The sequence below is a fragment of the Benincasa hispida genome, chromosome 9, assembly GCF_009727055.1.
Source record: "Benincasa hispida cultivar B227 chromosome 9, ASM972705v1, whole genome shotgun sequence".
NCBI lineage: Eukaryota > Viridiplantae > Streptophyta > Magnoliopsida > Cucurbitales > Cucurbitaceae > Benincasa > Benincasa hispida.
This window is the reverse complement of record NC_052357.1, coordinates 62,803,866-62,827,148: the sequence shown is the minus strand read 5'-3', so window position 1 is coordinate 62,827,148 and position 23,283 is coordinate 62,803,866. Positions and strand designations below refer to the sequence as shown.

General features: G+C 33.0%; 3 protein-coding genes across 3 annotated transcripts; 1 reads left to right on the top strand and 2 right to left on the bottom strand.

Annotated features, from left to right (window-relative positions):
• The first annotated feature begins 3,651 nt into the window (after positions 1-3,651).
• Positions 3,652-7,267, top strand: LOC120085949 (probable serine/threonine-protein kinase DDB_G0292354). Its single transcript, XM_039042281.1, has 5 exons — positions 3,652-3,826; positions 4,210-4,589; positions 4,930-5,021; positions 5,171-5,644; positions 6,081-7,267. Exons 2-5 carry the CDS (start codon positions 4,224-4,226, stop codon positions 7,030-7,032), a joined length of 1,884 nt encoding a protein of 627 aa, XP_038898209.1. The 5' UTR covers positions 3,652-3,826; positions 4,210-4,223; the 3' UTR covers positions 7,033-7,267.
• A 1,252-nt stretch (positions 7,268-8,519) lies between these two features.
• Positions 8,520-12,251, bottom strand: LOC120086075 (myosin-11). Its single transcript, XM_039042508.1, has 2 exons — positions 11,943-12,251; positions 8,520-10,991 (listed from the first exon to the last, which is right to left on the bottom strand). Exons 1-2 carry the CDS (start codon positions 12,003-12,005, stop codon positions 8,688-8,690), a joined length of 2,367 nt encoding a protein of 788 aa, XP_038898436.1. The 5' UTR covers positions 12,006-12,251; the 3' UTR covers positions 8,520-8,687.
• A 6,711-nt stretch (positions 12,252-18,962) lies between these two features.
• On the bottom strand, positions 18,963-22,806 carry LOC120085126 (DNA-directed RNA polymerases II, IV and V subunit 6A-like). The gene is made up of 6 exons (XM_039040989.1): positions 22,560-22,806; positions 21,807-21,840; positions 21,537-21,709; positions 21,398-21,449; positions 20,319-20,386; positions 18,963-19,192 (listed from the first exon to the last, which is right to left on the bottom strand). Exons 1-6 carry the CDS (start codon positions 22,592-22,594, stop codon positions 19,123-19,125), a joined length of 432 nt encoding a protein of 143 aa, XP_038896917.1. The 5' UTR covers positions 22,595-22,806; the 3' UTR covers positions 18,963-19,122.
• Between the last annotated feature and the right edge of the window lie 477 nt (positions 22,807-23,283).

The following is a 23,283-nucleotide window of genomic DNA, read 5'->3' as shown; positions in this document are numbered from 1 at the left end:
GTAGCTGTTTTGCTTTGTTATACATTCTGCGGTGGGTCCTTAATTCTTAGTCTTTTACAAGTTTTGATGGCTACAAAAATTCCAAGTAATGCCTCTTCTTTTCTATGCACGTCATAAATTTAAGAGGGCCAATCATAAAATTGGCAGGAAAAAAATATTATATTATATGATGTTATTTGAGGGACAGATAACAAAATTTTAGGGACTCTCAAAATAAGAAATTGCTTGCTTGTACTTATCAAAACTTAGTATGTACAATATTGCACTCCACAATTTCTTACTAAAAACGTCGTCTTACATCTTTGTGCGATTTTTGTTTTGTATTCAAATTTGGGTATAAAAAGTAATAGCATGTTTACAAGTAATTTTGAAATGGTTAAAATCACTCCTATCATATTTAAAATAATTTCGAAATATACTTTTAATATTTAAAATTTAATTTGTGAAAATTGTGTTTAGAAGTATAAAACAAATCGTTAAATTGATTTTAAATACTTAAAGATATATATCAAGTGATTTTGAATATGGCAAAGGTGACTTTATCCATTTCAAAATCACTCATAAATATGGTCTAAATTAGTTGTTGTAATTTTGAGAGATAAATCCAACTTTGTTTACGGGTGTTGTATACAAATGTTAAATTACAAATATAGTTTGATCGTTGTTTTCTTTGATCTTCAAATTTTAAAATTTGTTTAATGAATGGATGTAATTTCATCTTGTATAAAAAGAAGAAGAAGAAGAAAAAGTCTCTAATAAGTCTTCAAACTTTCCATTGTGTTCAATAGGTCTATAAATTTTCAATTTCAATTGTACTCATTAGGCCCCATTTGGTAACCATCTCATTTGTTTTATTTTTGTTTTATAAAATTAAGCCTATAGACACTACTTATACTTTCAAATTTCTTTCTTTGTTATTTATTTTTTTTACTAATGGTTTAAACAACCAAGCAAATTTTTAAAATTAAAAAAGTAGCTTTTAAAAACTTGTTTTTGTTTTTTAAAATTTAGTTAAAAATTCAATCATTATACTTAAGAAAGGTGCAAATCATTATAAGAAATTGGAAGTAAATATATTTTATTTTCAAAAACCAAAAACAAAAAATAAAAATGATTACCAAATCGAGTCTAGATCTTTGAGTTTTCAATTTTCTGTGTACTAAGTTTTGCGTTTTACTCAATGTTTAATTTTAAAATTGTTTATCAAACTTAATTGCCATGTAATTCAAAAAATTAACATGTCAGCCAATCCGTGTTAGGAGATAATGTTCTAGTCAGTACTCTCTTGGAATAAAGTTAAGTCATAGACCATTTAGAATCATTTTACAAAAAGTGCATTCTGTCCTAAACTTTTTAAAATTGAAAGTCTAAGATTTTATCAGATATAAAAGTCAATTTTATACTTTGGTTCATTTTTGAAAATTTTTATTATGACAAGAAATTATTGGATTGAAAGCTTAAAGATTTATTAGACATTTTTTAAAATTCATGGATGGTATTAGATACAACTGAAACGACCGGTTATACTCTTCTCTTTTTTCCTTTTTTTTTTTTTTTTTTTTTTTTTTTTTTTTTTTTTTTTTTTTTTTTTAGTTTTGAAAGTTACTTTATTGCCTTAACCTTATAAATGGGCGTATTAGGGGTGATACCATGTGATTTGTCAGACTAAAACTTCTATTTAGTTGTGTTTTTTATAAGTATCATTATTGTCATTATTATTATTATTTTTAAAAAAAAAAGCTTACCAAATGTTTTTTTCGTTAATAAAAAATAATAATGATAAGAATCCTTTACGAAAGGAAATAATAATAATAATAATAATAATTTAATGTATTAAGTTATTGGTAGTTGTATTTAAGGATGAGTAACAAAAAGTAAATGAAAAAAAAAATCATCTACATACCTTGAATATATCAATAATGAAAAAAAAAATTAATGAATATGGTGCACACTCTAAATTAATATTAATTACCTAACATTACGTATTGAATAAACTCGATGATTGAATGGATGATAAAATAGAACCCTGAACTCAAGTGATTAATGGGATAGACTGTAAATTCATTGACAATATGTCTACGCTGGTTCAAATCCAGCTCAACCCAATAATTCGAACATCCACCATGAAATATATAACATATTATTCCCTTCTCATTTGATTTAGTCTTTACTGTCCTCAAATAAAAAAATTATTCTATGTAGCAATCCTTACATCTCGTGCTACTGGTGGGATGCCAACTAGTTTTGGTATGTTGAGGGATATCATTATTGTCGAACCCAATGGCTACATCGTTTTTACAGGTAAAAGAGTAATTGAACAAACATTGAATAAGATAATCCTTGAGAATTCACAAAAGACTTTTAGTTAAATTTTGATTTTTCAAACAAAATTATCTATCATTTTTTACTACAACAAGAAAATTAGAATCACAAATTTGATAGTCGCTAACATATTTATATGACAATTGAGTTATACTCCTTTTGACATCATCTATTGATTTGAATCATCACCTTCCATATTTTTTTAATTAATCTAACTTGCCATTGTCTTATACTATTGAAATAAAATATCATATCTACTATTTAATGACGATGGTATGTTTGGAAAATTTATGATTGGTTTGATTAATTTGTGCTCTTTTTTTTTTTCCTTCAAAATTTTCATTTTTATTTACGTTTTTGTTCTGAAGTGGGTCTTTTTGCTCTTTTTAAATTGAAATTGAGCATATTTCTTTTTTAGATTGATATTAGACATTTTGTTTTGTTTTGTTTTGTTTTCCCCTTTTTTTTTGTTTTTCTAATTAAAATAACAAAAGAATCTAGGATTAGACTTTATTTTTGAATAAAAAACAATTTAAATTAATAATGTTTTATTTTCTCCTAATGAGAATTTTATACTAAAAAATCAAACAAAACCAATAAAACATTTGGTAAGCTTGATCTTTCAGTTACTCAATTTTTTGTTGCACTCCTACTCAAAAATTCAATATCAGGCCAAATTAAGCATAATTTAATTAGTATACGATTGTGTTAACAACCACAAGTTTTGTGGTTCAAATTAAATTTTAGGAAAATTTGCCAAAACCACTCATAAATTATGGTGGTAGTTGCAATGATATTCTCAGACTTTCAGTTGACAAAATTAAGACTTAAACTTATACAAGTATTAAGATTGAGCTCTCAAACTTACATAATGGCAGAAATTGTAATAATTGTATAAGTTTGAGGGATCAATTTTTATCATACGGGAGTTTAATTTCTACAACTATTGTAAATTTAAGGGTTCAATTTTAACGAAGTTTGAGGTCCTGATTTTTACAATTAAAAGCTTTAGGATGTAATTATAAATATCATATATTTTAGGGGTGAGTTTTGCAATTTTTCTTAAAATCTAAACATGAATTTTAGGATTGTTCTCAATTATAGAAAAATGAATAAAAATATTCATAAATATAACAAAATTTCTCAGCACATCTGGGATAAGTATTTTTAGTGGTATTGTCCTTGAAAATAATATCCATATTTTTTTTTATAAAACTCTTTAAATAAATAATTTAACATTAAAAAAATAATAATAATAACTTGAAGGGGAGAACTTCGAAAAAGAGAAATAAAGGTGGTGGCGTTGAGTTAGAGCGAACAAGTGGACTAATCCGTAATTTCAATAAATAATGCCATTGCCGATTTGCCGGCTCAATCCCCCTTCCCTTCCTCTCTTCCTTCCCATTTTTACACAAAAATCAACACTTTTTCTTCCTTATTTCTTCTCTCTCACTCTTTCGCTCTCATGTTTCTTCCTTAGCTTCCACCGATTTTTCCCACTTCGGTATGTTCTTTCTCTTCCCTCCAAACCCTTTTGCCCTTTTCAACTTCTTCCTCTTCTGCCTCTGTTTTTTGTTTCCCACGAAACCCACACAAACAGGGTCTTTCTTCTTCCTTTTGATTTGGGTCTTCTTTTGATTTCAAGTTTATATGATTATTTTTCTTCCCCAATTAATCAGCCTAGTTTTGATTTTGGTTTCATTCTTTGTTTGTTGTTCCAGTTGGGTTTTTATTTGAATTTCCTGATAGCTGTTGTTGTTTGGTGTAATGTTTATTTTAGTTCTGTGTTTTTCTTCTTCTTACTTAATTTGTGATCATTTTCTGTGGTTGGGGGGGGGGGGGGGGGGTTGGGTTGTTTTTTTTTTTAAATTTTTCCTCTTGTTTCAGATTTGATTTGAAGAATGTCTACACAAGAAGCTGCTTCTCAACCGGTTCCTTCTTTTGAGTATGAGCTTCTTGATGGTGATCCTGATCATGTTAGGACAGTGGTTGCTTCATCAAACTATCCAAGCCCTAGGATTGAACCTTCAAAAGTGAAGCTTAGGCATCGAATTGGGCGAGGCGTATTCGGTGATGTTTGGTTAGCAACTCACCATCAGTCCACTAAGGATTATGATGAGTATCATGAAGTTGCAGTCAAGATGTTGAATCCTGTTAAAGATGACCATTTGAGGGTTGTTTTGGATAAACTTGAGGATCATTTCTATAAGTGTCAAGGTGCAAAGGGTGTCTGCAGGCTGTATGGAGTGTCTATAATTGGTGGGAAGGTAATTCTGGTATCTGTAGCTTCAGCATTTGTAGGGCTATTTTGTTCGAAATATATGTGTAGGTAGGTAATTGTTGAGTGATCTAGGGTTTGGATTAGAATACTCAAGAGGGAGGTCTCAAGTGGCTTATACTTGGATTATCTTGTAGTTTCATCTTTTATATCTCAATATGTTTTAGGTCTTATTCTAGTTAGGAGGTATCCTAACAATTTTATATCAAGATACACTAACTCCCTACCTAATTACCCTTATGCCCCATACTAATACCACCATACTAATATCCGTAACTAGGTACCTTACAGGTTGCTAAGATGTTACTGTCCTTTGTGTGTTCTTTCAGTTATGCATCATCATGAAATTCTATGAAGGATCAGTTGCTGATAAAATGGCTCGCCTTAAAGATGGAAAGCTTTCTCTCCCTGATGTATTGAGGTGATATTTTGATATGGGTTTGAATGTTTAGGTTGACAATGAAGTTGTTATCTGTATCTTTTAGATTAGTGCTTCTAAGTGCTATCTATTGATTGAACTAATAACTTTTGTGGGGGCTACTAATACTCCACATATGCTACTCGTTTCAGATATGGAATCAATCTAGCCCAGGGGATTCTAGAATTGCACTCAAAAGAGATCTTGGTTCTTAACCTGAAACCTTCAAACATGCTCCTTACCACCAAGGATCAAGCAATTTTGGGAGATGTTGGAATTCCTTTTCTACTACACGGTGTACCGATACCAAATATGGATATAATTCAGAGACTTGGGACACCTAACTATATGGCACCAGAACAATGGCAGCCAGAAGTTAGAGGTCCGGTATCGTATGAAACTGATTCTTGGGGGTTTGCCTGCTGCATAATTGAGATGTTGACTGGTGTACAGCCATGGCGTGGGAAATCAGTTGATGAAATATTTCATTCTGTTGTCAGGAAACAAGAAAAACCATGTATTCCAAGTGGACTTCCTCCTCTAATCGAGAATGTTCTTCTTGGTTGCTTTGAATATGACTTAAGGAGTCGTCCTTTATTGACAGACATACTAAATGTGTTCCAGAGGTATGCCTTCTCCTTCATATCTGCTCTGTTTTCCCATGACATTGATTTCCTTATCAATCAAAAAATGCTTCCTTCTTTTGATTGTAAGAGTTGTATGGTTTTCTGTCTATTATTTTTCTTGGTCTCTGATTGAGGTGTATAATTTGTACTTTTGGTTTCGTTTGAATTTCCTACTTGATTCATTTATGCATTTAGCTAGCATTAGTAACTAGTTTCTTTCTTTCTGTACTATCCAACTAAATCTTTGGACTTCAAGTTTTGACCATTAACAGAATTTGTAGACAATAAGGGACATGAGAAGTCTGTTTTAAAGAGAAAATTAAATGTAAGAGAGAAGATACAAGTAATTATAAGGAATGCCATCTCTCTCTCTCTCTCTCTCTCTTTTTGGTATATATATATATAATTAATTGATGGAGTTAATTCTGCTTTGTAGCTCTCAACATGTTAATAGCGACTGGCAAGCCATTGGGAGTTCAAAAGTGTTGAACAAATCAAATGCCACTGGACATACTGAATGGTTTCTCTCAAAGGATCACTTGCAAGTGAATGACTTGGTGCGTTCTAGAAAGCCATTGAATTCATGCAAGTCAGATAATATGAACATCCCTGAAGGAAAGATAGTGGGTTTAGAACGCGAAACTGAAAAGGATGCTTTTGTTTTGGTGAGAGTTCGTGGAATCCATGATCCCGTAAGAGTGTATGCTTCAACGCTTGAGCGGGTGAGTTTCGGGTTAGCAGTTGGTGACTGGATACGTTTGAAGGAAGCAGAAAAGAAACACTCTCCAGTGGGAATTCTTCATTCAATCGATCGTGTTGGTAATGTAGCTGTTGCTTTTATTGGTGTAGAAACTCTCTGGAATGGTAACTCTTCCCAGTTTCAAATGGCAGAATCGTTTTGCGTTGGCCAATTTGTACGGATAAAAGCCAGCATCCTGAGACCACGATTCGAATGGCCTCGTAAAAAAGGAAATGTTTGGGCCACAGGGAGGATTTGGTGGATCCTACCCAATGGTTGTCTCATGGTCAAGTTCCCTGGAATTCTCTCTTTCAAAGAAGAATGTGATTCATACATGGCTGATCCAGCCGAGGTCGAGGCAGTCAACTTTAGCACTTGTCCAGGGATGGTGAAAAAGTACCAACACCTTGAGGACTTTCACTGGTCAGTTAGACCAGTTCTGATTGCATTTGGGATGTTTACAGCAATGAAGCTGGGAATTGCATTTGGGAAGAAGGTGGGGAGATCAAAGGTGAAGAAAGGACAAAGCAACCTTGTGTATTGTGAATCTCAACATATCGAAGGACAGAACGCCAACAATCCAGCTTGGATTCCTCCGCCTGTGAAAAACATTCTTTTCGGAGATGGCGTTAGCACGGTCGCACGATGATGCTACGACCAGTTTGTTCGTTCCATCAGCAAAAAGTTGTGCCAAGTTATCTGTATAGATTAACTTTACTGACTGGTTTATACTCCCAGTACTATGTAAATGCTCCTGTACAGTTGTGAAACAAACAAGCAAGCCAGCTTTGCTTAAGAATGTGTATGTATAGAAGAATAATGTGTTTTATAAATATGGTCGTGTTTATATAAGGCTCATGTCTTAAAAGTGGTTGTAGATTTTCTATGCTGTTTGGTGGATGGTTCAGGCCTTGGACATTGGAACTGTATACTAGCATATAGCAAGTTATTAAATTTCAAATCTTAAAACTAGGATTTTTTTTTTTAATAGCAAGCAGTAAGTACCACAATTTAATGGTTTTTAGAACCTTAAATTTTGTGTCTTGTTGATTTCTAAGATTTGAAAATGTTTAATAGGTTTCGTAAGTTTCTTATGTATCTCTCTTCATTCTCCAACTCAATTGCTTTCTTCATTTTTGTGGATTTTTTTAAACATAGAATTGAAAGTCAGGCCGTTGTTAAGGAATATAAGTAGTTAGCTTGCAAAGTGGTTTGAGGTATATGGATACATAGACAGTGTAAAGAAAAAGGTAGGCAATTGTTTTGTTATTTAGGCTCCACTGGCATTTCAAATACATAAAAGGGAAGGGTATATTAGAACTCTTCGTTATCTTTTATATTTCAATACATTTGCATGCTAGCGATAACTTCGTAAGTTTTTCTTTTCTTTTTGAGTACAACAAATATGAAAAAAATTAAGATTTGAACCTTCAACTTTAAAGAAACGAGTATAATATCAATTATTGTTGAACTATCATGATATCAAAAAGCTTAAAAGTTAAAAAAAGACTATCTTTGTAATTTGACTAAAATACTTTAGAATTACCTTTCAAGCAAATTATATGTTGCCTGTACAAACTTAAATCAATATTAAGACATTTCTACTTCCTACTAAAGATCATAAGTTCAAATCCGATGGAAGAGGAAAATCTTGATGTTTACTCATATTTAAATCCATGAGATGTCAGCCAACATATAGTGAAGAGCAATTGAACTTGAAGGTATACCATTTTGATTATTTTGACTAAGCAACGTACCAAGCATAGCAATCAAATGACTTTATGCAACAATTTTAATGTATATTTAGTAATGATTTTGAAATGATTGAAATCATTTTTGCCAAGTTCAAAATCACTCCAAAACACATTTTTAATCGCTCAAAATTAGTATTTAATTTTAAACTTTTAAATGTAATTTTCGTATCATTAAAATTGATTTTGAATGATTAAAAAAATATGTTTAACATAATTTTGGAAGTGATAAAAATGATTTTAACCATTTCAAAATTACTCTCAAACATCCGACCTTTTGACTGTGGCGGCAAATTAGGGCATAGAGGGAGAGGTCATAAGTGTCTATACCGTAAAATCGATTTTTGACGGAATGAAAAACTGCCGAATCGAAAAAATGGAGTGCTATCATATAGGATTTACCTTTTCTATTGATTGCTACGGATTCGTCGCCGTAGTAAATAAGAGAGAAAATCGAATTTGTTAACTTTGAAGTGCCTTGGGAAGGAAAAATAATGCCAAAAGCAACCAATATTTACACAAGCTACCCTTTATTCATCCCAATAAATCTCCACTAATTCGCATCAACAAATATACCAGCTTCCTTCAAGAGCTGTTCAGTTAGAGATGAAAGACGGGAAACTTCCACCTTCACTTCATTAAATCTTGTGTTGTTATTATCAACCCAACCGCCTGTTCCGGCATCGACATCGTCTTCGTCGTCATTGTGCTGCTGAATGTGAATGCTTCTTGAACCGATATCAACCTCGAGGCTATGGCTAGCTTTATTCAGAAGCTCTCGGCTCATGTCTGTGAGTTTCTGAAGAGCGCTAGTAGCTGCTTCTACCTCTAACTGAGCAGCTTCAACTTGAAGCCTTCCAATTGCAAAGTCCTCAATGTTGTTGTCCTCTCCTCCAACATTGTCTTGTGCCAATGTGTATAGCTTCCTTGTATCTTTAGCTTCTTCATCCATCTCTTCCTTCATCTTCTCGAATTCTTTCTCCTTTGCATCTAATCTTTCCTGAACCGTTTTTAGTTCCTCGTCTTTAACGGTCAGTGCTCTTTCTGCAGCTAGAATTTCCATTTCTTTTTGTCTCAAGCTTTCCTTGGTGAGCTCTAACTCCGTTTCGAGCTGTTTCTTCTGTAGTTTCATGTTATCAGTAGGTTTCATGAATAACTGCTGCTGTAGATTGAGGCTAAGATCGTTGTTCAAATTCAAAACATCATTGTCGTCGCCGCCTTTGATGGAAATCACCAATTTATTTGTGAGATCCACAATGTGTTCTACTGCTGCTTCGGCTTCGGAAATTTTCAGCTTTGTATCGTTTAGTTCATTTTGCATTATCTGAACGCATTCATCTTTCTCTTTCAGCATAGCAGTTGTCTGATTGAGCTGAGCTTCTTTAATACTCATAAGCGTTTGTAGCTCAATAATTTCCTGATTTAATTCCTCAATTTTCTTTTGTGCATCGAGTATCTCCAAGTCTTTCTCTTCCAAAAGAAGTTGAAGAGAAACCTGTTCGGATTTCAAATGCTGGATTTCTAACTTGGCTTCGACCAACTCCGACGCTTTATCTTGAAGGAGAGTGTGAGTTTTCTCGAACTCGATATGTTTATGCTCTAGCTCCTTCTGTAGAAGTGATTTCTCCTCAGTTTCCTGCTGGAGATAGGATTTCTCTTTCTTCAGTTGTTGCTGTAACTCATCAGTGAGCTCCTTTTCCATCAACAAGTCGCATTCAAGCTCCTTGTTATGAGCCTCTGCAACTCTAAGCTTCACTCTTTCACTCTCTACTTCAATTTGAGCATCTTTTAAACTTGACATATATGCATTGATACCCTTCTTTTGTTCTTCAAGTTCTGCCATTTGCCTCCCAAGAATATCTTCTTGTTCTTCTATTTTCTTTCTGGAGGACACAAGGGACTTTTGAGAGGAAACTAACTCACTTTTTACATCGGCAAGAAGCTTCTTAACTCGGTTGAAGTCATTCACTGTTTTGTTCATCTCTACTGCTTTCTTAGATCCTTCCTTTCTCATTTTTTTCAATTCTTCCTGTGCTAACAACCATTCCATGGTCCTGTTCTCCAAATTTTTCTCTACAACTTCCAGTCTTTCCTCTTCAAGTTTCTGCAGCTTTACAGAAAGTTCCAGTTCTTTTTCTTTCTCTAGCACAGCCTTTTTAAGCATTTGCAGCTCAACTTCTTGTCTTTTCACTACTTCGATGGCTTCAGTCAGAAGCTGGGACTTAGATTTAAGTTCAAAATCTGTTTTAACAGCTTCCTCACTCTTCTTAGCCAAATCATCTCTCATTCTCTTCAACTCGTCTTCTTTCAAAGTAAGGGCAGATTCAACTGCAGCAATCCCCCCGTCTTTCTCCCTAATTTGAAGTTTTAATTCATCAATCTGTCTAGCTTGAGAAGCTAAGTCTAGATTTGCCTGCTTAAGCTCATCTTCTAATTTTTGCTGTTTATGATAAGCAGCAGTTAATTCTTCCTCCTGCTTCTCCAACTTCTCCCTCGCATTATTTAATTGGCTTCGTTCTAATAGAATCGTTCTTTCTGCATCTTGTAGATCTTCTTCCTTCTTTTTCAATACTGCCAATGCAGCCTGGAGATCAGACTCGAGATTTTCAAGACTGAGCCCTAGCCAAACATCTTGGGGGGAGTGAGGATCTTTGTTTACATGTTCTTCCAATCTCTGTGTCTGGGCATACAATCTCTCAAGAAGCAGTTTTGCTTCTTCACTTGCTCCATTGTCATTTAAATTTGACTTGCAGTTATTCAGGACTGACTGGACAACCTTCAGGGAATGAGATCTCCTCTTCTGAGTTGTGCTAGTAATAAATTTTGTTCGATTCCTACTGAGCCTCAGAGACAACCTCTATACACAGGAAACCAAAAGCAACAGTGAACAATACTTTCAGAAAATTCCAGTGAGATAATAGAGAAAACCATTACTATCTAGTTCAAATTAAATCCAAGAGATATAAAGTGATCAAATGAGATATGAGCAGGATGAAAGAAAAAGATTCCTACAGCTAAGAGAAGAGGAACGATAGGCAAAAAAAAAAAAAAGAAAGCACATTAGGCTCTATAATAAATCAAACTAGGATTGGTAAGTACATAAACGATCCCTACAACAGTGTAAATTGTAAAAGTAAGAGGGAGAGAAATGCGCCCATCAATCATTCAACAGCAATAAAGTACCAAAATGTAATAAAACAACAACGACAAAATATTTACCTAAAATGAGTTCTAAAATATACTTCAATTCTTTATCGGTCCAAGAAGTTAATATCGATCCAAGTCATTCGGAAACAATCTACTGCCGAAATCAAAGTGTGAAGATACAAGTAAAAAATGAGTTCTAAAATATACTTCAAATCTTTATCGGTCCAAGAAGTTAATATCGATCCAAATCATTCGACAACAATCTACTACCGAAATCAAAATGTGAAGATATAAGTAAAAAATGAGTTCTAAATTATACTACAAATCTTTATCGGTCCAAGAAGTTAATATTGATCCAAATCATTCGACAACAATCTACTACCGAAATCAAAATGTAATAACATGATAAGAAGATAGAACTAAAAAATGAGTTCTATAATATACTTCAATCTTTATCGGTCCAAGAAGTTAATCTCTCTCCAAATAACATCTCTACTGACTTCTCAATGTCGAAAAAACCAACAGATCCGAAAAACTCGAGAAAAATCCAAGCCAATAAACTCCAGCCGAAAATAACATCCAATTTCCCGGACTTGAAAAAAACAGTGAAACAAACTGTAACTAGAAAACGATGCGCAATAAGATTAGAAAAGAAGAGAACCTTGGAACGGCAGAGAGAGGAAGAGGTGGAGATGTTGAGATGAGTAGCCACCGGAGACGCCATGGAACGCCGGTGGAGCACATCCGTGCACAAACAAAGACGAAACTGTTGTTGATTACCGAATCAATCTGAGAAATGAATGCATCAAAGTGAAGAAGAATTTCAGTTTTCCCAGTCACGAGACGATCAAGTTGAGCCCTAGGCTTTCACGGCAGATCAAAGAAAAAGCGCGGCGGAAGAGAATCACAGAAACAAATGAGCGGTGAGGAAAAAAGGCAGTGATGAACGAAAGCAATTGGAGACAAAAAGCAAATGAAAGGAGGGAAAGAAAAAATGGTAAATGGCGCATTTTAGTTTGCTCTAACTTGCGCTGATTTTTCGACGTTTTTCGGATTTTATAATACGACGGATTTGTTACGTAATGGAGCTCTGATAGCGAGGAGTTCTCTTCTAATACCTTGACCACTGGTGTTTAGCCACGTGGCACAAATTAAAAGATTTAGTTAAAATTTCAGTTATTCTATTTTGAATTTTATTTCATTTTATTCTCTACTTTTTCATAAATCTTAAATTTAATTTTTAAAATTAATAATGGAGTACTTGTATTAAATTGTAAAGTTATTGGAAATTTTTTTTTCAATATAACAAAACTTTATTATCAATGATAGACAAAAAATATATATATAATAGAATGGGAAAATTGGTTATATTTGAAACCATTTTTTAACCGTTTTCTATATTTAAAAACAGCTCATAATAATAATATTATGAATTTTTTTATAAGAAAATACACTATTAAATGTAGAAAAAAATATAAGAAGGACTAAAATTATTTTTTAAAAAGTCAATAATAAAACAAAGATTAAAATACCATTTCAATTCTTATCTTTTGAAGTTTTTTTAATTTTAGTTCATATTCTTTTAGCTGTCAATTTTTTTTAGCATTTTTACTATAATTTTTTAAAATATATTCACATATTATATTTATTTATATAAAAAATATTATTATTATTTAACCAAATTTTATTTTTTTAAAAAAAAAATTTCAAGAATTAAATTGAATATTTATTGTAAGTATATGAACTAAAATTGGATAATTGAGAGTACGCCGCCTAAAATTGAAAAAATATCAAACTATAGTACTAAAATGGTAGTTTAACCTAAATTAAAACATTGACTATTTTCATATTTTTTTAAAAAATACATAACTAGAATAGAATGAAATAAAAGAAAAAAAGATTAAAATTATATTTTAACCAATAAATTTAACCTAAATTAAAATATCGTCTATTGTTCAAAATTTTAAATTTCAACACAAAATTTATACTAATATTTACTACAACTATAGTACTAACTATTTTTAAAATAGAAGTATCATGACGTGGTTTATATATATATATATATATATATATAAGAAAACTTCATAAAAACCAAAGTGAAATTAATACTTGTGAGCATCAATTTCTTCCATCTACAACTCGACACAACATTAAATGATGATTAAATTATAATAATTGTCCGTCTACGTTGAATCTCATTCCCTTTTAATCTATATATATTTTTAAAAATGCTTAAATGTAATCAATGTAATTTCAAACATTTTGAAAATCTATACATTACAAAATTCGTCTCTATGGTTAAAAAAATAGAATTCGGTATATATGATTTATTATTTGAAATTTTTTATATTAAAAATTCTGGTAAATAGTTTCTATGATAGAGAAGGATATAATCCTAGGCATTTTTATTTATTGATAATATGGTAATGGTAGATTAAGATCAAGTATTTAATTTAAGCAAATATACCCTCTACTTTTACTAAATGCCCCTCAAAGGCTTTTGAATCATCTCTCAAATGGTTAATTTCACATTAAAAAAATTCATAATAATCATAAATTGAATTAATGTGTTTGAATTGATCACGCACTGAAAATAAGTTGGACGGGGATGTTTGAAAAGGAAGAAAAGTTCTAAGTGTTGAGAATTAAGGCTCTCGGATAGCAAGGCATTGATGAAATTTCGTAAGGAAAATTTGGCTAAGTGTGGAAGCCAAAAGTGTCCATGCGTTGAAGACCATGATGAGTTGAAGGTTATTGAGGTATGAGGCAGCCATGTTTTATGGAGGTTAGTTGAGCGCATGATGGGCATGGGGCATGGAGTGAGCGGCTAAGTGTACGCCGAGATGATGCCATGCGTTGAGCAGGGTATATGTTGGCCAAGCTCATCTTGAGGTTAGTTTGGGCACTTATTGAGCGTGAGGCTAAGTGTTGGCCGAAGGTAAGGCTTTGCCGTTGGCCATTGGCCTACGCAATGGTTATAGAGGCAAGGGCATGCCTTATGGAAGAAAGTTGGCCGCAAGTGTCAAGGTGGAGGCCTGTCTCTTATACACATCTAGATGTGTATAAGAGACAGGTATTGAGTCGGGTCGGGTCGGGTCATGGGGTAACCCGAGACTCAACCTTAATTTAATATTTTTTAACATTTTTAACCCAACCCAACCCAAAATAAAATCTAACCCAACCCAACCCTTGCGGTCCGGGTTGGTCGGGTTACCGAGTTTTTTGAACACCCCTAGGTAATGACGCGAGGAGATGCTAGCGTGCGTTGGCCAGATACGTTGTGTGGGCAGGCAGGTCCATGCGATGGCATTAGGCAAGGCAATGGGCGCAAGATGCATCAAGGTGTGCGTTGCCTAGTTGGAGCATGCGTCCAAGGCTACTATGCATTGGTAAGATGATGGTGAGCCTTGGATTGATGATTATATGAAGATCAAAGCTTAACCACCGACTTGAGTGGGCCAGCTATCCTGATTAGGGGAATTAAACCCACTTGGTGGGCAAGTTGGTAGCTTGAGGATGGTTGAGAACATGCAGTGTGTAGTATAAAAGAAGGGCTTAAGTTCCAGAGCTCGGTTTGAGCTTTTTACTTGTGCCATTGAAGTGATTCCAAAGCCTCTTAAACTATTAGTGAGTGTAGTTGAAGTGCCAGGGTTGCTGGAAGAAAACTCCTAAGGATTCGAGTTAAAATTTGAAGAAATCTTCAAGAAAGTTAGGCTCTCAGAGGAATCTAGACCCGTGGTGAAGATTGAAGGCTTCCAGTCAAACCAAGAGGAATTTAAAGCTTAAATTTTAAGGCAGGCAAGTTAAGAAATATTTAAACAAGTTTGTAGAAGGAATTTTTCCAAGTTAAAGTCTGAAAAATTAGTCATTTAGCTCAAAGTTGAATATGGAATTTTGATTAAACAAGCAGGCAACTGCAACCGCTAAGCAAGCAAGCAGCTCAACCCAGGCAGTCTGCAAGTACGCATGAAGAGCTGGTTGAGCGCAAGGGATGCGCTGGGCTGTGCGCAAGGGTTTGCCGATGTGTGTTAGGTTGTGTGGGCATCTGCTGAAACCGTGAACGCAAAGAAGGTGTTGTTTGGGCATTGGTGTGCAGTTGGTTGAGCGCCTAGGACATGCATCAGCGTATAAGTTGATGATAGTTGGCCACATAACTAAGCCATATACCCCAAGAAAATTCTAAGTATTGAACGCATAGGAAAGGTATGCGTTGAACTGAAAGATGATGTTTAAGTTAAATGTTAAGCTTGTTTATGTGAGATAGTCTCACAAGAAGACCATTAGCATTGGCTAAAAATGTTATTCATTTCCATAGGGTTAACGCCAATAGAAAGATCTTACCAATCTTAGGAGGAACGCCCAAGACTATAAGTGATAAACTAAATATTTTTCCCAATGTTTTAGTAACTCATGTTTTACGTAAAGTTTAGACTCATGCTAGCTTATTTTAAAGAATGTTATCCAAGCAAACTAAGTTTAGAAAGCTATTAATGCATCTTAGTTAAAAGGAAGTTCACAAAAGCATGTTTAAGTAATTATGTGCTTTATTTACACAAAGCATGCGTTAGAAGTTTATGTTTATTCCTCAATAAGGAAGAATCGTCGTGATTTATGACTTCGGAAAGTACTTGATTTAAAGTAATCTAGCATCATGATAACATCTTTTCGACTTTGTACAGACCATTGATAGTAACCATTTTGACTACTATAAGATATTAAAGCTCATGTTCATGTTACTATGCTTTCAAGTATAAATGTTTTCAATGAATGAGCATTATAATGAATATGTTAAGCTCGATACTGAAGGACTACAAGGAGGTATCTAGGCTGTAGGACCTAAGGTATGACGGTACTTAGTTATTATCACGTGTATGTAGGTAGAATTGATGTGGTTGTGTTGAGAGCATTCCACACCAACTAAAGTTTGACATTGAAGGATTGAGCAAAAGAGTTCTCTCTCAACTAAGGATCATGTTAAGCTATGTTTTTATCTATGTATGTTATGTTTTAAGAAAAGTCTTCAGTATGAGTTTGCTTGGCAGTTTTTAATTCAAAGCATGATGTTTGTGTTTTATTAGTCACTCACTGGGCTAGTAGCTCACTCATTTTAATTGCTTTTCTCCTCCCATATAGTGGTCAATTCTTTAGAGGTTAATTGCACTGTTGGTCTGTCACTCCAAGATTTCAGATTAAAGATCAAGTTTAAAAAGAAATTTAGGTGTTTGTTCTGTAATATCTGTTCACATGTTTCATTCATGTTAGGGACTAGTGTTAAGTGTCGAGATCCACTAAACTCTGTTTTTGTATATATGTGTTGTAAGATGTTGAATGTTGAGCCCTGGTGTTACTGAAGTTGTTTTACATTCAACTAGCTTATTGAATGTTATAAATGTGTTTCCAAGATTTCCTAGGCATGTTAAGGATGTCGGTTAGGCAATAAGTGCCATAAAAGGGTTGGTAACTGCTACCTTCACATTTTATTCTGGATTAAGAGGGTAATTTGGAAGGGGGTAGGGTAGGTAGGGTAGGAGTTGGTGGTCCGAGAGGCTCAAGACAGAAGCTAAAGTGTAGGATGATCATCATGTCAACCTCTGGAATTTGAGAAATGAGTTTTGTTTTAAAAAGGTTGTACCCCCTCAAAATTGTTATTGATTATAGTCCCCCTAAATTCTAGTGGTGAGAAGTGTGGGCTGATAAACAATGTTGCTTTATTACCCCCACCCAACTCAATGGTGATCTCCACCCACGACTAGGTGTTGGAACTTGAACGTGGATGTTGCTTGATTCGATAAGAAAGGAAAGGGTGGTTTAAGGTAGATTGTTCAAGATCATAATGGTAGCGCAATTATGGGTGGCTGAAAGTTTATTCCTAGAGGTCAGAGCGTTCGCCTGCTGGAAGCCGAAGTTATGCTAGAGGGCTTGAGAGCAATCAAAGGGGAATGGGTGGGTTCTGTTCCCCTGTTGACGATGGAGTTCGGAGTGCTTCAGATTATCAAACCTTCTCCGTAAGGTTGTACATTCTTCTGCTGAATTAGTGTCTTCATCAAAGATTATTTTGTGTATTGGGAACTTTATTATTTGTAGTTGCTTTTTGTCACTGCCTTCGAGATGAGAACAAAACAATCCGTGCTATAACAATTTTGGCATCATCTTTGAAGTGTTCTTCAAGTTGCTAGGGAGTATGGCTTGGGCTGTATTATTTTTTTAAAAAAAAAAAACAAAAAAAACATAGGGATTAAATTTTAATTTTCTCTAAAATTATTGAGACCAAATTTATAATTTAATCCGATCTTTATCGAAATTAATTTAAATAATAATAATTTTTGTGCAAGAAAAAGTATAATAGAAATATACTTTTAAAATTATAGAGAGAATAAATACAAACTCTTTAAAAAAAAGGGTAATAACAAGACTTATTTTAGGGTTTTCCCCCCTCTTTCGTGCCTCTATAAAGTATTATATTAGTTTCAATTCAATGCCCTACAAATAAATTAGAAAAAAAAAAAATTAAGTTTTCTAATTGGTTGGTTCAACTATCTTATTATATCGAAGCTGCTGCACCTAACACGTGTGAAGTTTAGTGCCACCCATTTTCCCTCCCACAATAATTTTTTGCCACACGTCTAAGTATATATACAGCATCATTACATTAAACTAATCAACAATAATGTAATTTTCCTTCTCTGTCCCCTCATGGGGTTGTAAGAATTGTCAAATTCGGAAAAAACTAGTTTTTAATTTATAACAGCTTTTTATACACAACCTTAAATAAATAAACAAATCAAATTATACAAGGCAGTTTGAGAATCATTTTGTTTTTTTATTTTTGATTTTTCAACTCCCACCTCCAAATTTACCTACTTTTCACCCGTAATTTTAAAAACAAAAAACCAAATGAAACCATAATTATCTAAATTTTCAATTTTTTTACATTGGCTATTATTTTATTTTTCTGTTTTCTAAAAGATATTCATAATAATAGGAAAGTTTCCTGAAAAATTTAAAAATAGTTCAATATTTGATATATACAACCCAATATATTCAATATATATTTGAAATTTTTAGAAACAAACCAGAACATTTTTGATAATTGCATATCAACTTTTATAGTAAATCATCTAATATACCAAACAATATATACAATATATATTTTAAAATATATTTGTGAACACACTAAAAAGTAAGCCACGGTACATGTAATATATATTTATATTTTCCAATATATTACCCAATAGTTAAGATCTTAACAGAGAGGCAATCAACTTTCAACTAGAAATATAAAACAAAATAAATGAAATCTTTTAAAAGGAAAAAAACATTAATTTGAAATATCATGCCTATAACAAAAACAAAGTCAAATTAAAAAAACAGATAAATAGGAGATTCAAGAGACCATATAAATACAAATAAGCTGACTTGTAACTATATTTAAAAAAATTTGAAACAGGTTAAAAAGGTCTAAAATTAGAGCTAAAAACTCTAAAGAAAATAATTCAAATCAACAGATTTTCTGTGTAAAAATGTTTCAAAAAACTAAACATAACATAAAAAACTGGCAAGCACAAGCCGACCACACAGAATAATCTTAAATTTTTTTTAACAAACCTCTGTTTCTTTTATAGAAGTTAGAAAGAGCAATGAAGACTCACAAAGTAATTGATTAATGAAGATTTTTCAAGTGTTAATGGCATGCTTAGTTTATAATAGCAAGAAATGTTTGTCAAAAGAAGTTCCATTCCAATATATTTATAGATATAGATATAGATATAATTATGCAACAACATTCACAAATCGGCTATTTAGTTGAAAGAAACTAATTATCTAACAAAACACATCAAAATTCAAGCGCCACCAACTTGCCTCTTCCAAGAGTCCTCCACGATCAGTTCATCAACGCCCCAGTCTTCGTAACTGTCCAGAATGAACAGAAACATACTTCACTTATTTAGCTCTTATTCTAAAGTTTTAAGGAGCATTTGAGACAAAGAGTTGGTTATTATAATTAGACTATAACAGTTTATGTTTGAGTGTAGAGATTATTTTAGTTTGAGTTATAATAGTATGTGTTTGAGGTGTAAACTATTTTAGTTTCAAAAGGAAATAGTAAACACTGTAGTAAAGAATAAAAAAATGATAAATGTAAAATAGTAAAAATTATAACAAACAGTAAATACGGTAATAAATGAAGGTTTTGAAATAGTGTTTATAGTAACTAATTGGAGAATATAAAATAATATTTCCTATAGCAAGAAGTGGTTATTATAATCTTAGGACAGTCTGTGCCCCAAACACACCCTCAAGGTTTCTTTATAAACAAACAAAAACTTCTACCAACTATTATAGGGTTACACATAAAAAAAACCAAACCAGTTCGTTGCACTTAATCCCCATTTGATAACCATTTGATTTTTTTTATTGATAACTGTACTTATTTTCTAACTTCTTCACCATGGTTTTCATCTGTTCTAATTAAAGATTTGAACTCTTAGCCAAATTCTAAAAACAAAAATATGTTTTCAAAAACTATTTTTAGGCTCCGTTTGACAATCATTTTTTAAAAAATTGTGCTTGTTTCACACCATTTTTTGGTCATGATTTTCATATTTTCTATGTAAACATATGAATCCTTGGCCAAATATCAAAAACAAAAACAAGTTTTTAAAAACTACATTTTTTTAGTTTTCAAATTTAGCTTGGATTTTAAAAACACCCCTGAAATGTAAAAAACAAAACAAACGAATCAATATATGAAAGTAGTGGTTATAGGCTTAATTTTAAAAACTAAAAACAAAATAGTTATCAAACGAAGTCTTAATTTTCAAATTTTGGCTTAGTTTAAAACACTTGTAAAAAATAGGTGACAAAACAAACAAATCCATAGATATCAAAAGTGTTGATAAGTTTAATCTTAAAAAATCAAATGGTTGGCAAACGAAGCCTTAGTTTTCAGTTTTCTGCACACCTCACCCCCGCTGGCAGTTGAATCCATTCCAAACATTAAAGATAACATACTAATATCCAAGAGGGAGGGCCTAACCTTCCATCTGGCAGGTAGCGACGGATGGTGAAGGGTATCTTCCGCTCACGAAGTTCCTTCATTGCAATCTAAGACAGTGCAGGATTAGATGAGAATTGAGATGTCAGAGAATAATGGACAAGCATAAATCCTAATTCGCTATAAAAGCATGAACTATTACAAACAGTAAACAGTAAACAGCAAAATTAGTAAGCGAAACCCATAATGGCATCCAACAAATTACTTTGGGTTCAGCATGGGTTGGTTGAAACTGTAAACAATACCTTTATACAAATTGCCTATAAACTTTGAAGTTCATTTCAGTTGGACTTTACTCTTTGTATTGTTTTTAAAAGGCTAAAGGTAGCCTTAAGGCTTTTTCTTTTGAAATACGATGAAAGCCTCCAATTGAATAAAAAGCATTTTACAAATTCTAAATTGGTATGACCAAGTATTGCTAAACATTATAATCATATAACAAAGAAAAACCCACAATTTTCAATTAATAAATAAACCCACAATTTTCAAGTAAGAAAATAATTCTATAAGAATATCTTTAATATCACTACTATTATCATTGTTCTTAAAGTTCATTCTAAAAGTTTGAAAGTTTTCCATGTTTCTAGTAGGATTGATTTATAATAGAAACCTTTTGTATTCCATGTTCTTAAAATCACAAAAAGTAGTAATAGTTCAAATTCTCACAACTCAAACCTATATATTATTGCAGAATGAGGTAAATCACAATTATTTTTCTATCCACTAGACGCGGCATAGAAATTTTAAGCCTCGAGGTGTTTTTGCAAAGGCGTACATTTCTTCTATGAGAGGCGTAAGTCTCTTATGGTTCAATAAAGGTGCAAGGCTCAAGGCCAAAAGAGAGTCTTGCCTTAAGGCATAAGCCTCAATAGGTAAGACTTCACTTTAACCCCCTACTTCAATGCTCGCAGGCATTTTTGTAGTTAGCAAAGTTAATCTTTTACTATTGAGTAGGCATACCAACCAACATGCACATATAGGGCAACTAAAATACATCTGCTGAATGCCAAAACCATAAGAAAGCTTTTAAAAGATTTTAGCTTAACATTTAAAAATCTAACCTCAAGTGGATCAGTCTCACCCTCCAACTCGACCATTACAGGAGCATTCATGCTGCCCAAAAGAAAAAGAATCATCTTACCATATATCAACTTGATGCATGTAAAAATTTGGACGTACCAAATGTCAAAAAAAGAGAACCTGATTTGGAGGGCACGTGTACCCAAAATTCTAGCACGTTCATACTTAGTCATAAATTTTGAGGTTTTACGCACACGTTCAACAGGTTCTTCATCTTCCTTTTCCTCAGCTTCAATGGGTTCACCTAGAACATCATCATTGTTATTAGTATCCAATTCTTCTTCAGCGCCTTCCTATACGTCATTCACAGTTCCACTATCATTAATCAACTTCAAAAAGAACAGTAGTCCACTTTCTTTGAAAAGGAATTTCACACTAATTATTTCTTACCTCAATCTCGGGCTCTGGTGGCTCATCTTCATATCTGCAGCAAAAACCACTTATCAATATAAGAAATGATAGATATTTGCACCTTCAAATCATCCTAAATAAAAATATACAGGCCTTTCACAAAACAAGATTATACCAGTGTGACCAAAACTACAACTAAGAATGGAGTATTAATATATTCAATTCAACTAACAAACCACTGTGCATAGGCCGAAGAGTTGGACTTCAAGTCGTCCTTGTGCATAAATTTTTACAACTATATTCCATTTATCTGCATTCCTTGTGTTGATTTTGCACGATTAATAAAAATCCATTAACACAAATAAGGAACAATGTGATGCAAAACACTAACCATGGTATATTGGTGGCTAAATTAACAGATAAAATAAAATTTTAAAAAAATACAGCTCTGATAAATTAACTGTATTCTAGAAACAGGGCTGAGTCATTGATGCAAAAGAGAAAGGGCATAAAAAACAGGGAATAAAGCGAATAGAAGCCTGCTTTGAAGAACTGAGAATTCTCACTCAGTAATAATCCATGGATGTTGCTAATGAATAATTTATGATACATATGCAGCAAGAGGCCTAGTAATCCATTATGACTTGAACTTGAATAATGAAGTTAGTTTCGAGATTAGGGTTTAGCATTTGACGAATTTTCTAAGAAAGCAATAGAGCAGAGGAAAATAAAAAGGATTGGAGAAAAAACAGAATGGATAGATAAAGAGAGAGAGAGAGAGAGAGAGAGAACCCCATATCAAGGTCATTGTAATCTTCGTCCGCCATTGATGAAGGATAGAAAAACTGTTGTCGCGCTCTGTGGTTAGTGTCGAAAACCCTCAGTTGCAGAAGACCTAAGCTCCGACGCGGATTCAAAACCCTTGAGTGGTATTTTCGAGGAGCACGAGTCTGAACCGAAGTACAAAGAGAGCAAAGTAGGGGAGGAATAGGGTTTGATGGAAGTAGAAGAGAGAGAGAAGAACGATAGGGAGGGGATTCGTAATTTACCACGACCTTAAATGATATATTTTTTTTTTTTTTTAATTTTTTTTAAAAAAAATATTTTTTTAAAAAATAACGCGATCAAAAATTAAAACTTTTACCAAACTCTAATGAAAATGGGTGCTATCAAACAAGAATCGTAAATATAATTGAATTGTTTTTTATCAGGTTTATATAGAATTATGAATCTGTCATATTTTACTGTTACAAGTACCGTTTGACCCTAACGGTAACGACAATGATAACAATAATGACAAGATAAATATAACAATAAATGTAGCAAATTCATAATTTTCATGTTGTTAGAGTAACAATATCTAATAAAAGCAATAGGTCCCACATAATTTTAATCATAATCAAATTGAACACATTTTATTCCTCAATCAGATAACATATTTTGATTACAAATTCAAGACGAGCCACATATCTCATTACAATTATGAAAAATATGTAAACAACAACAAAAGTAATCA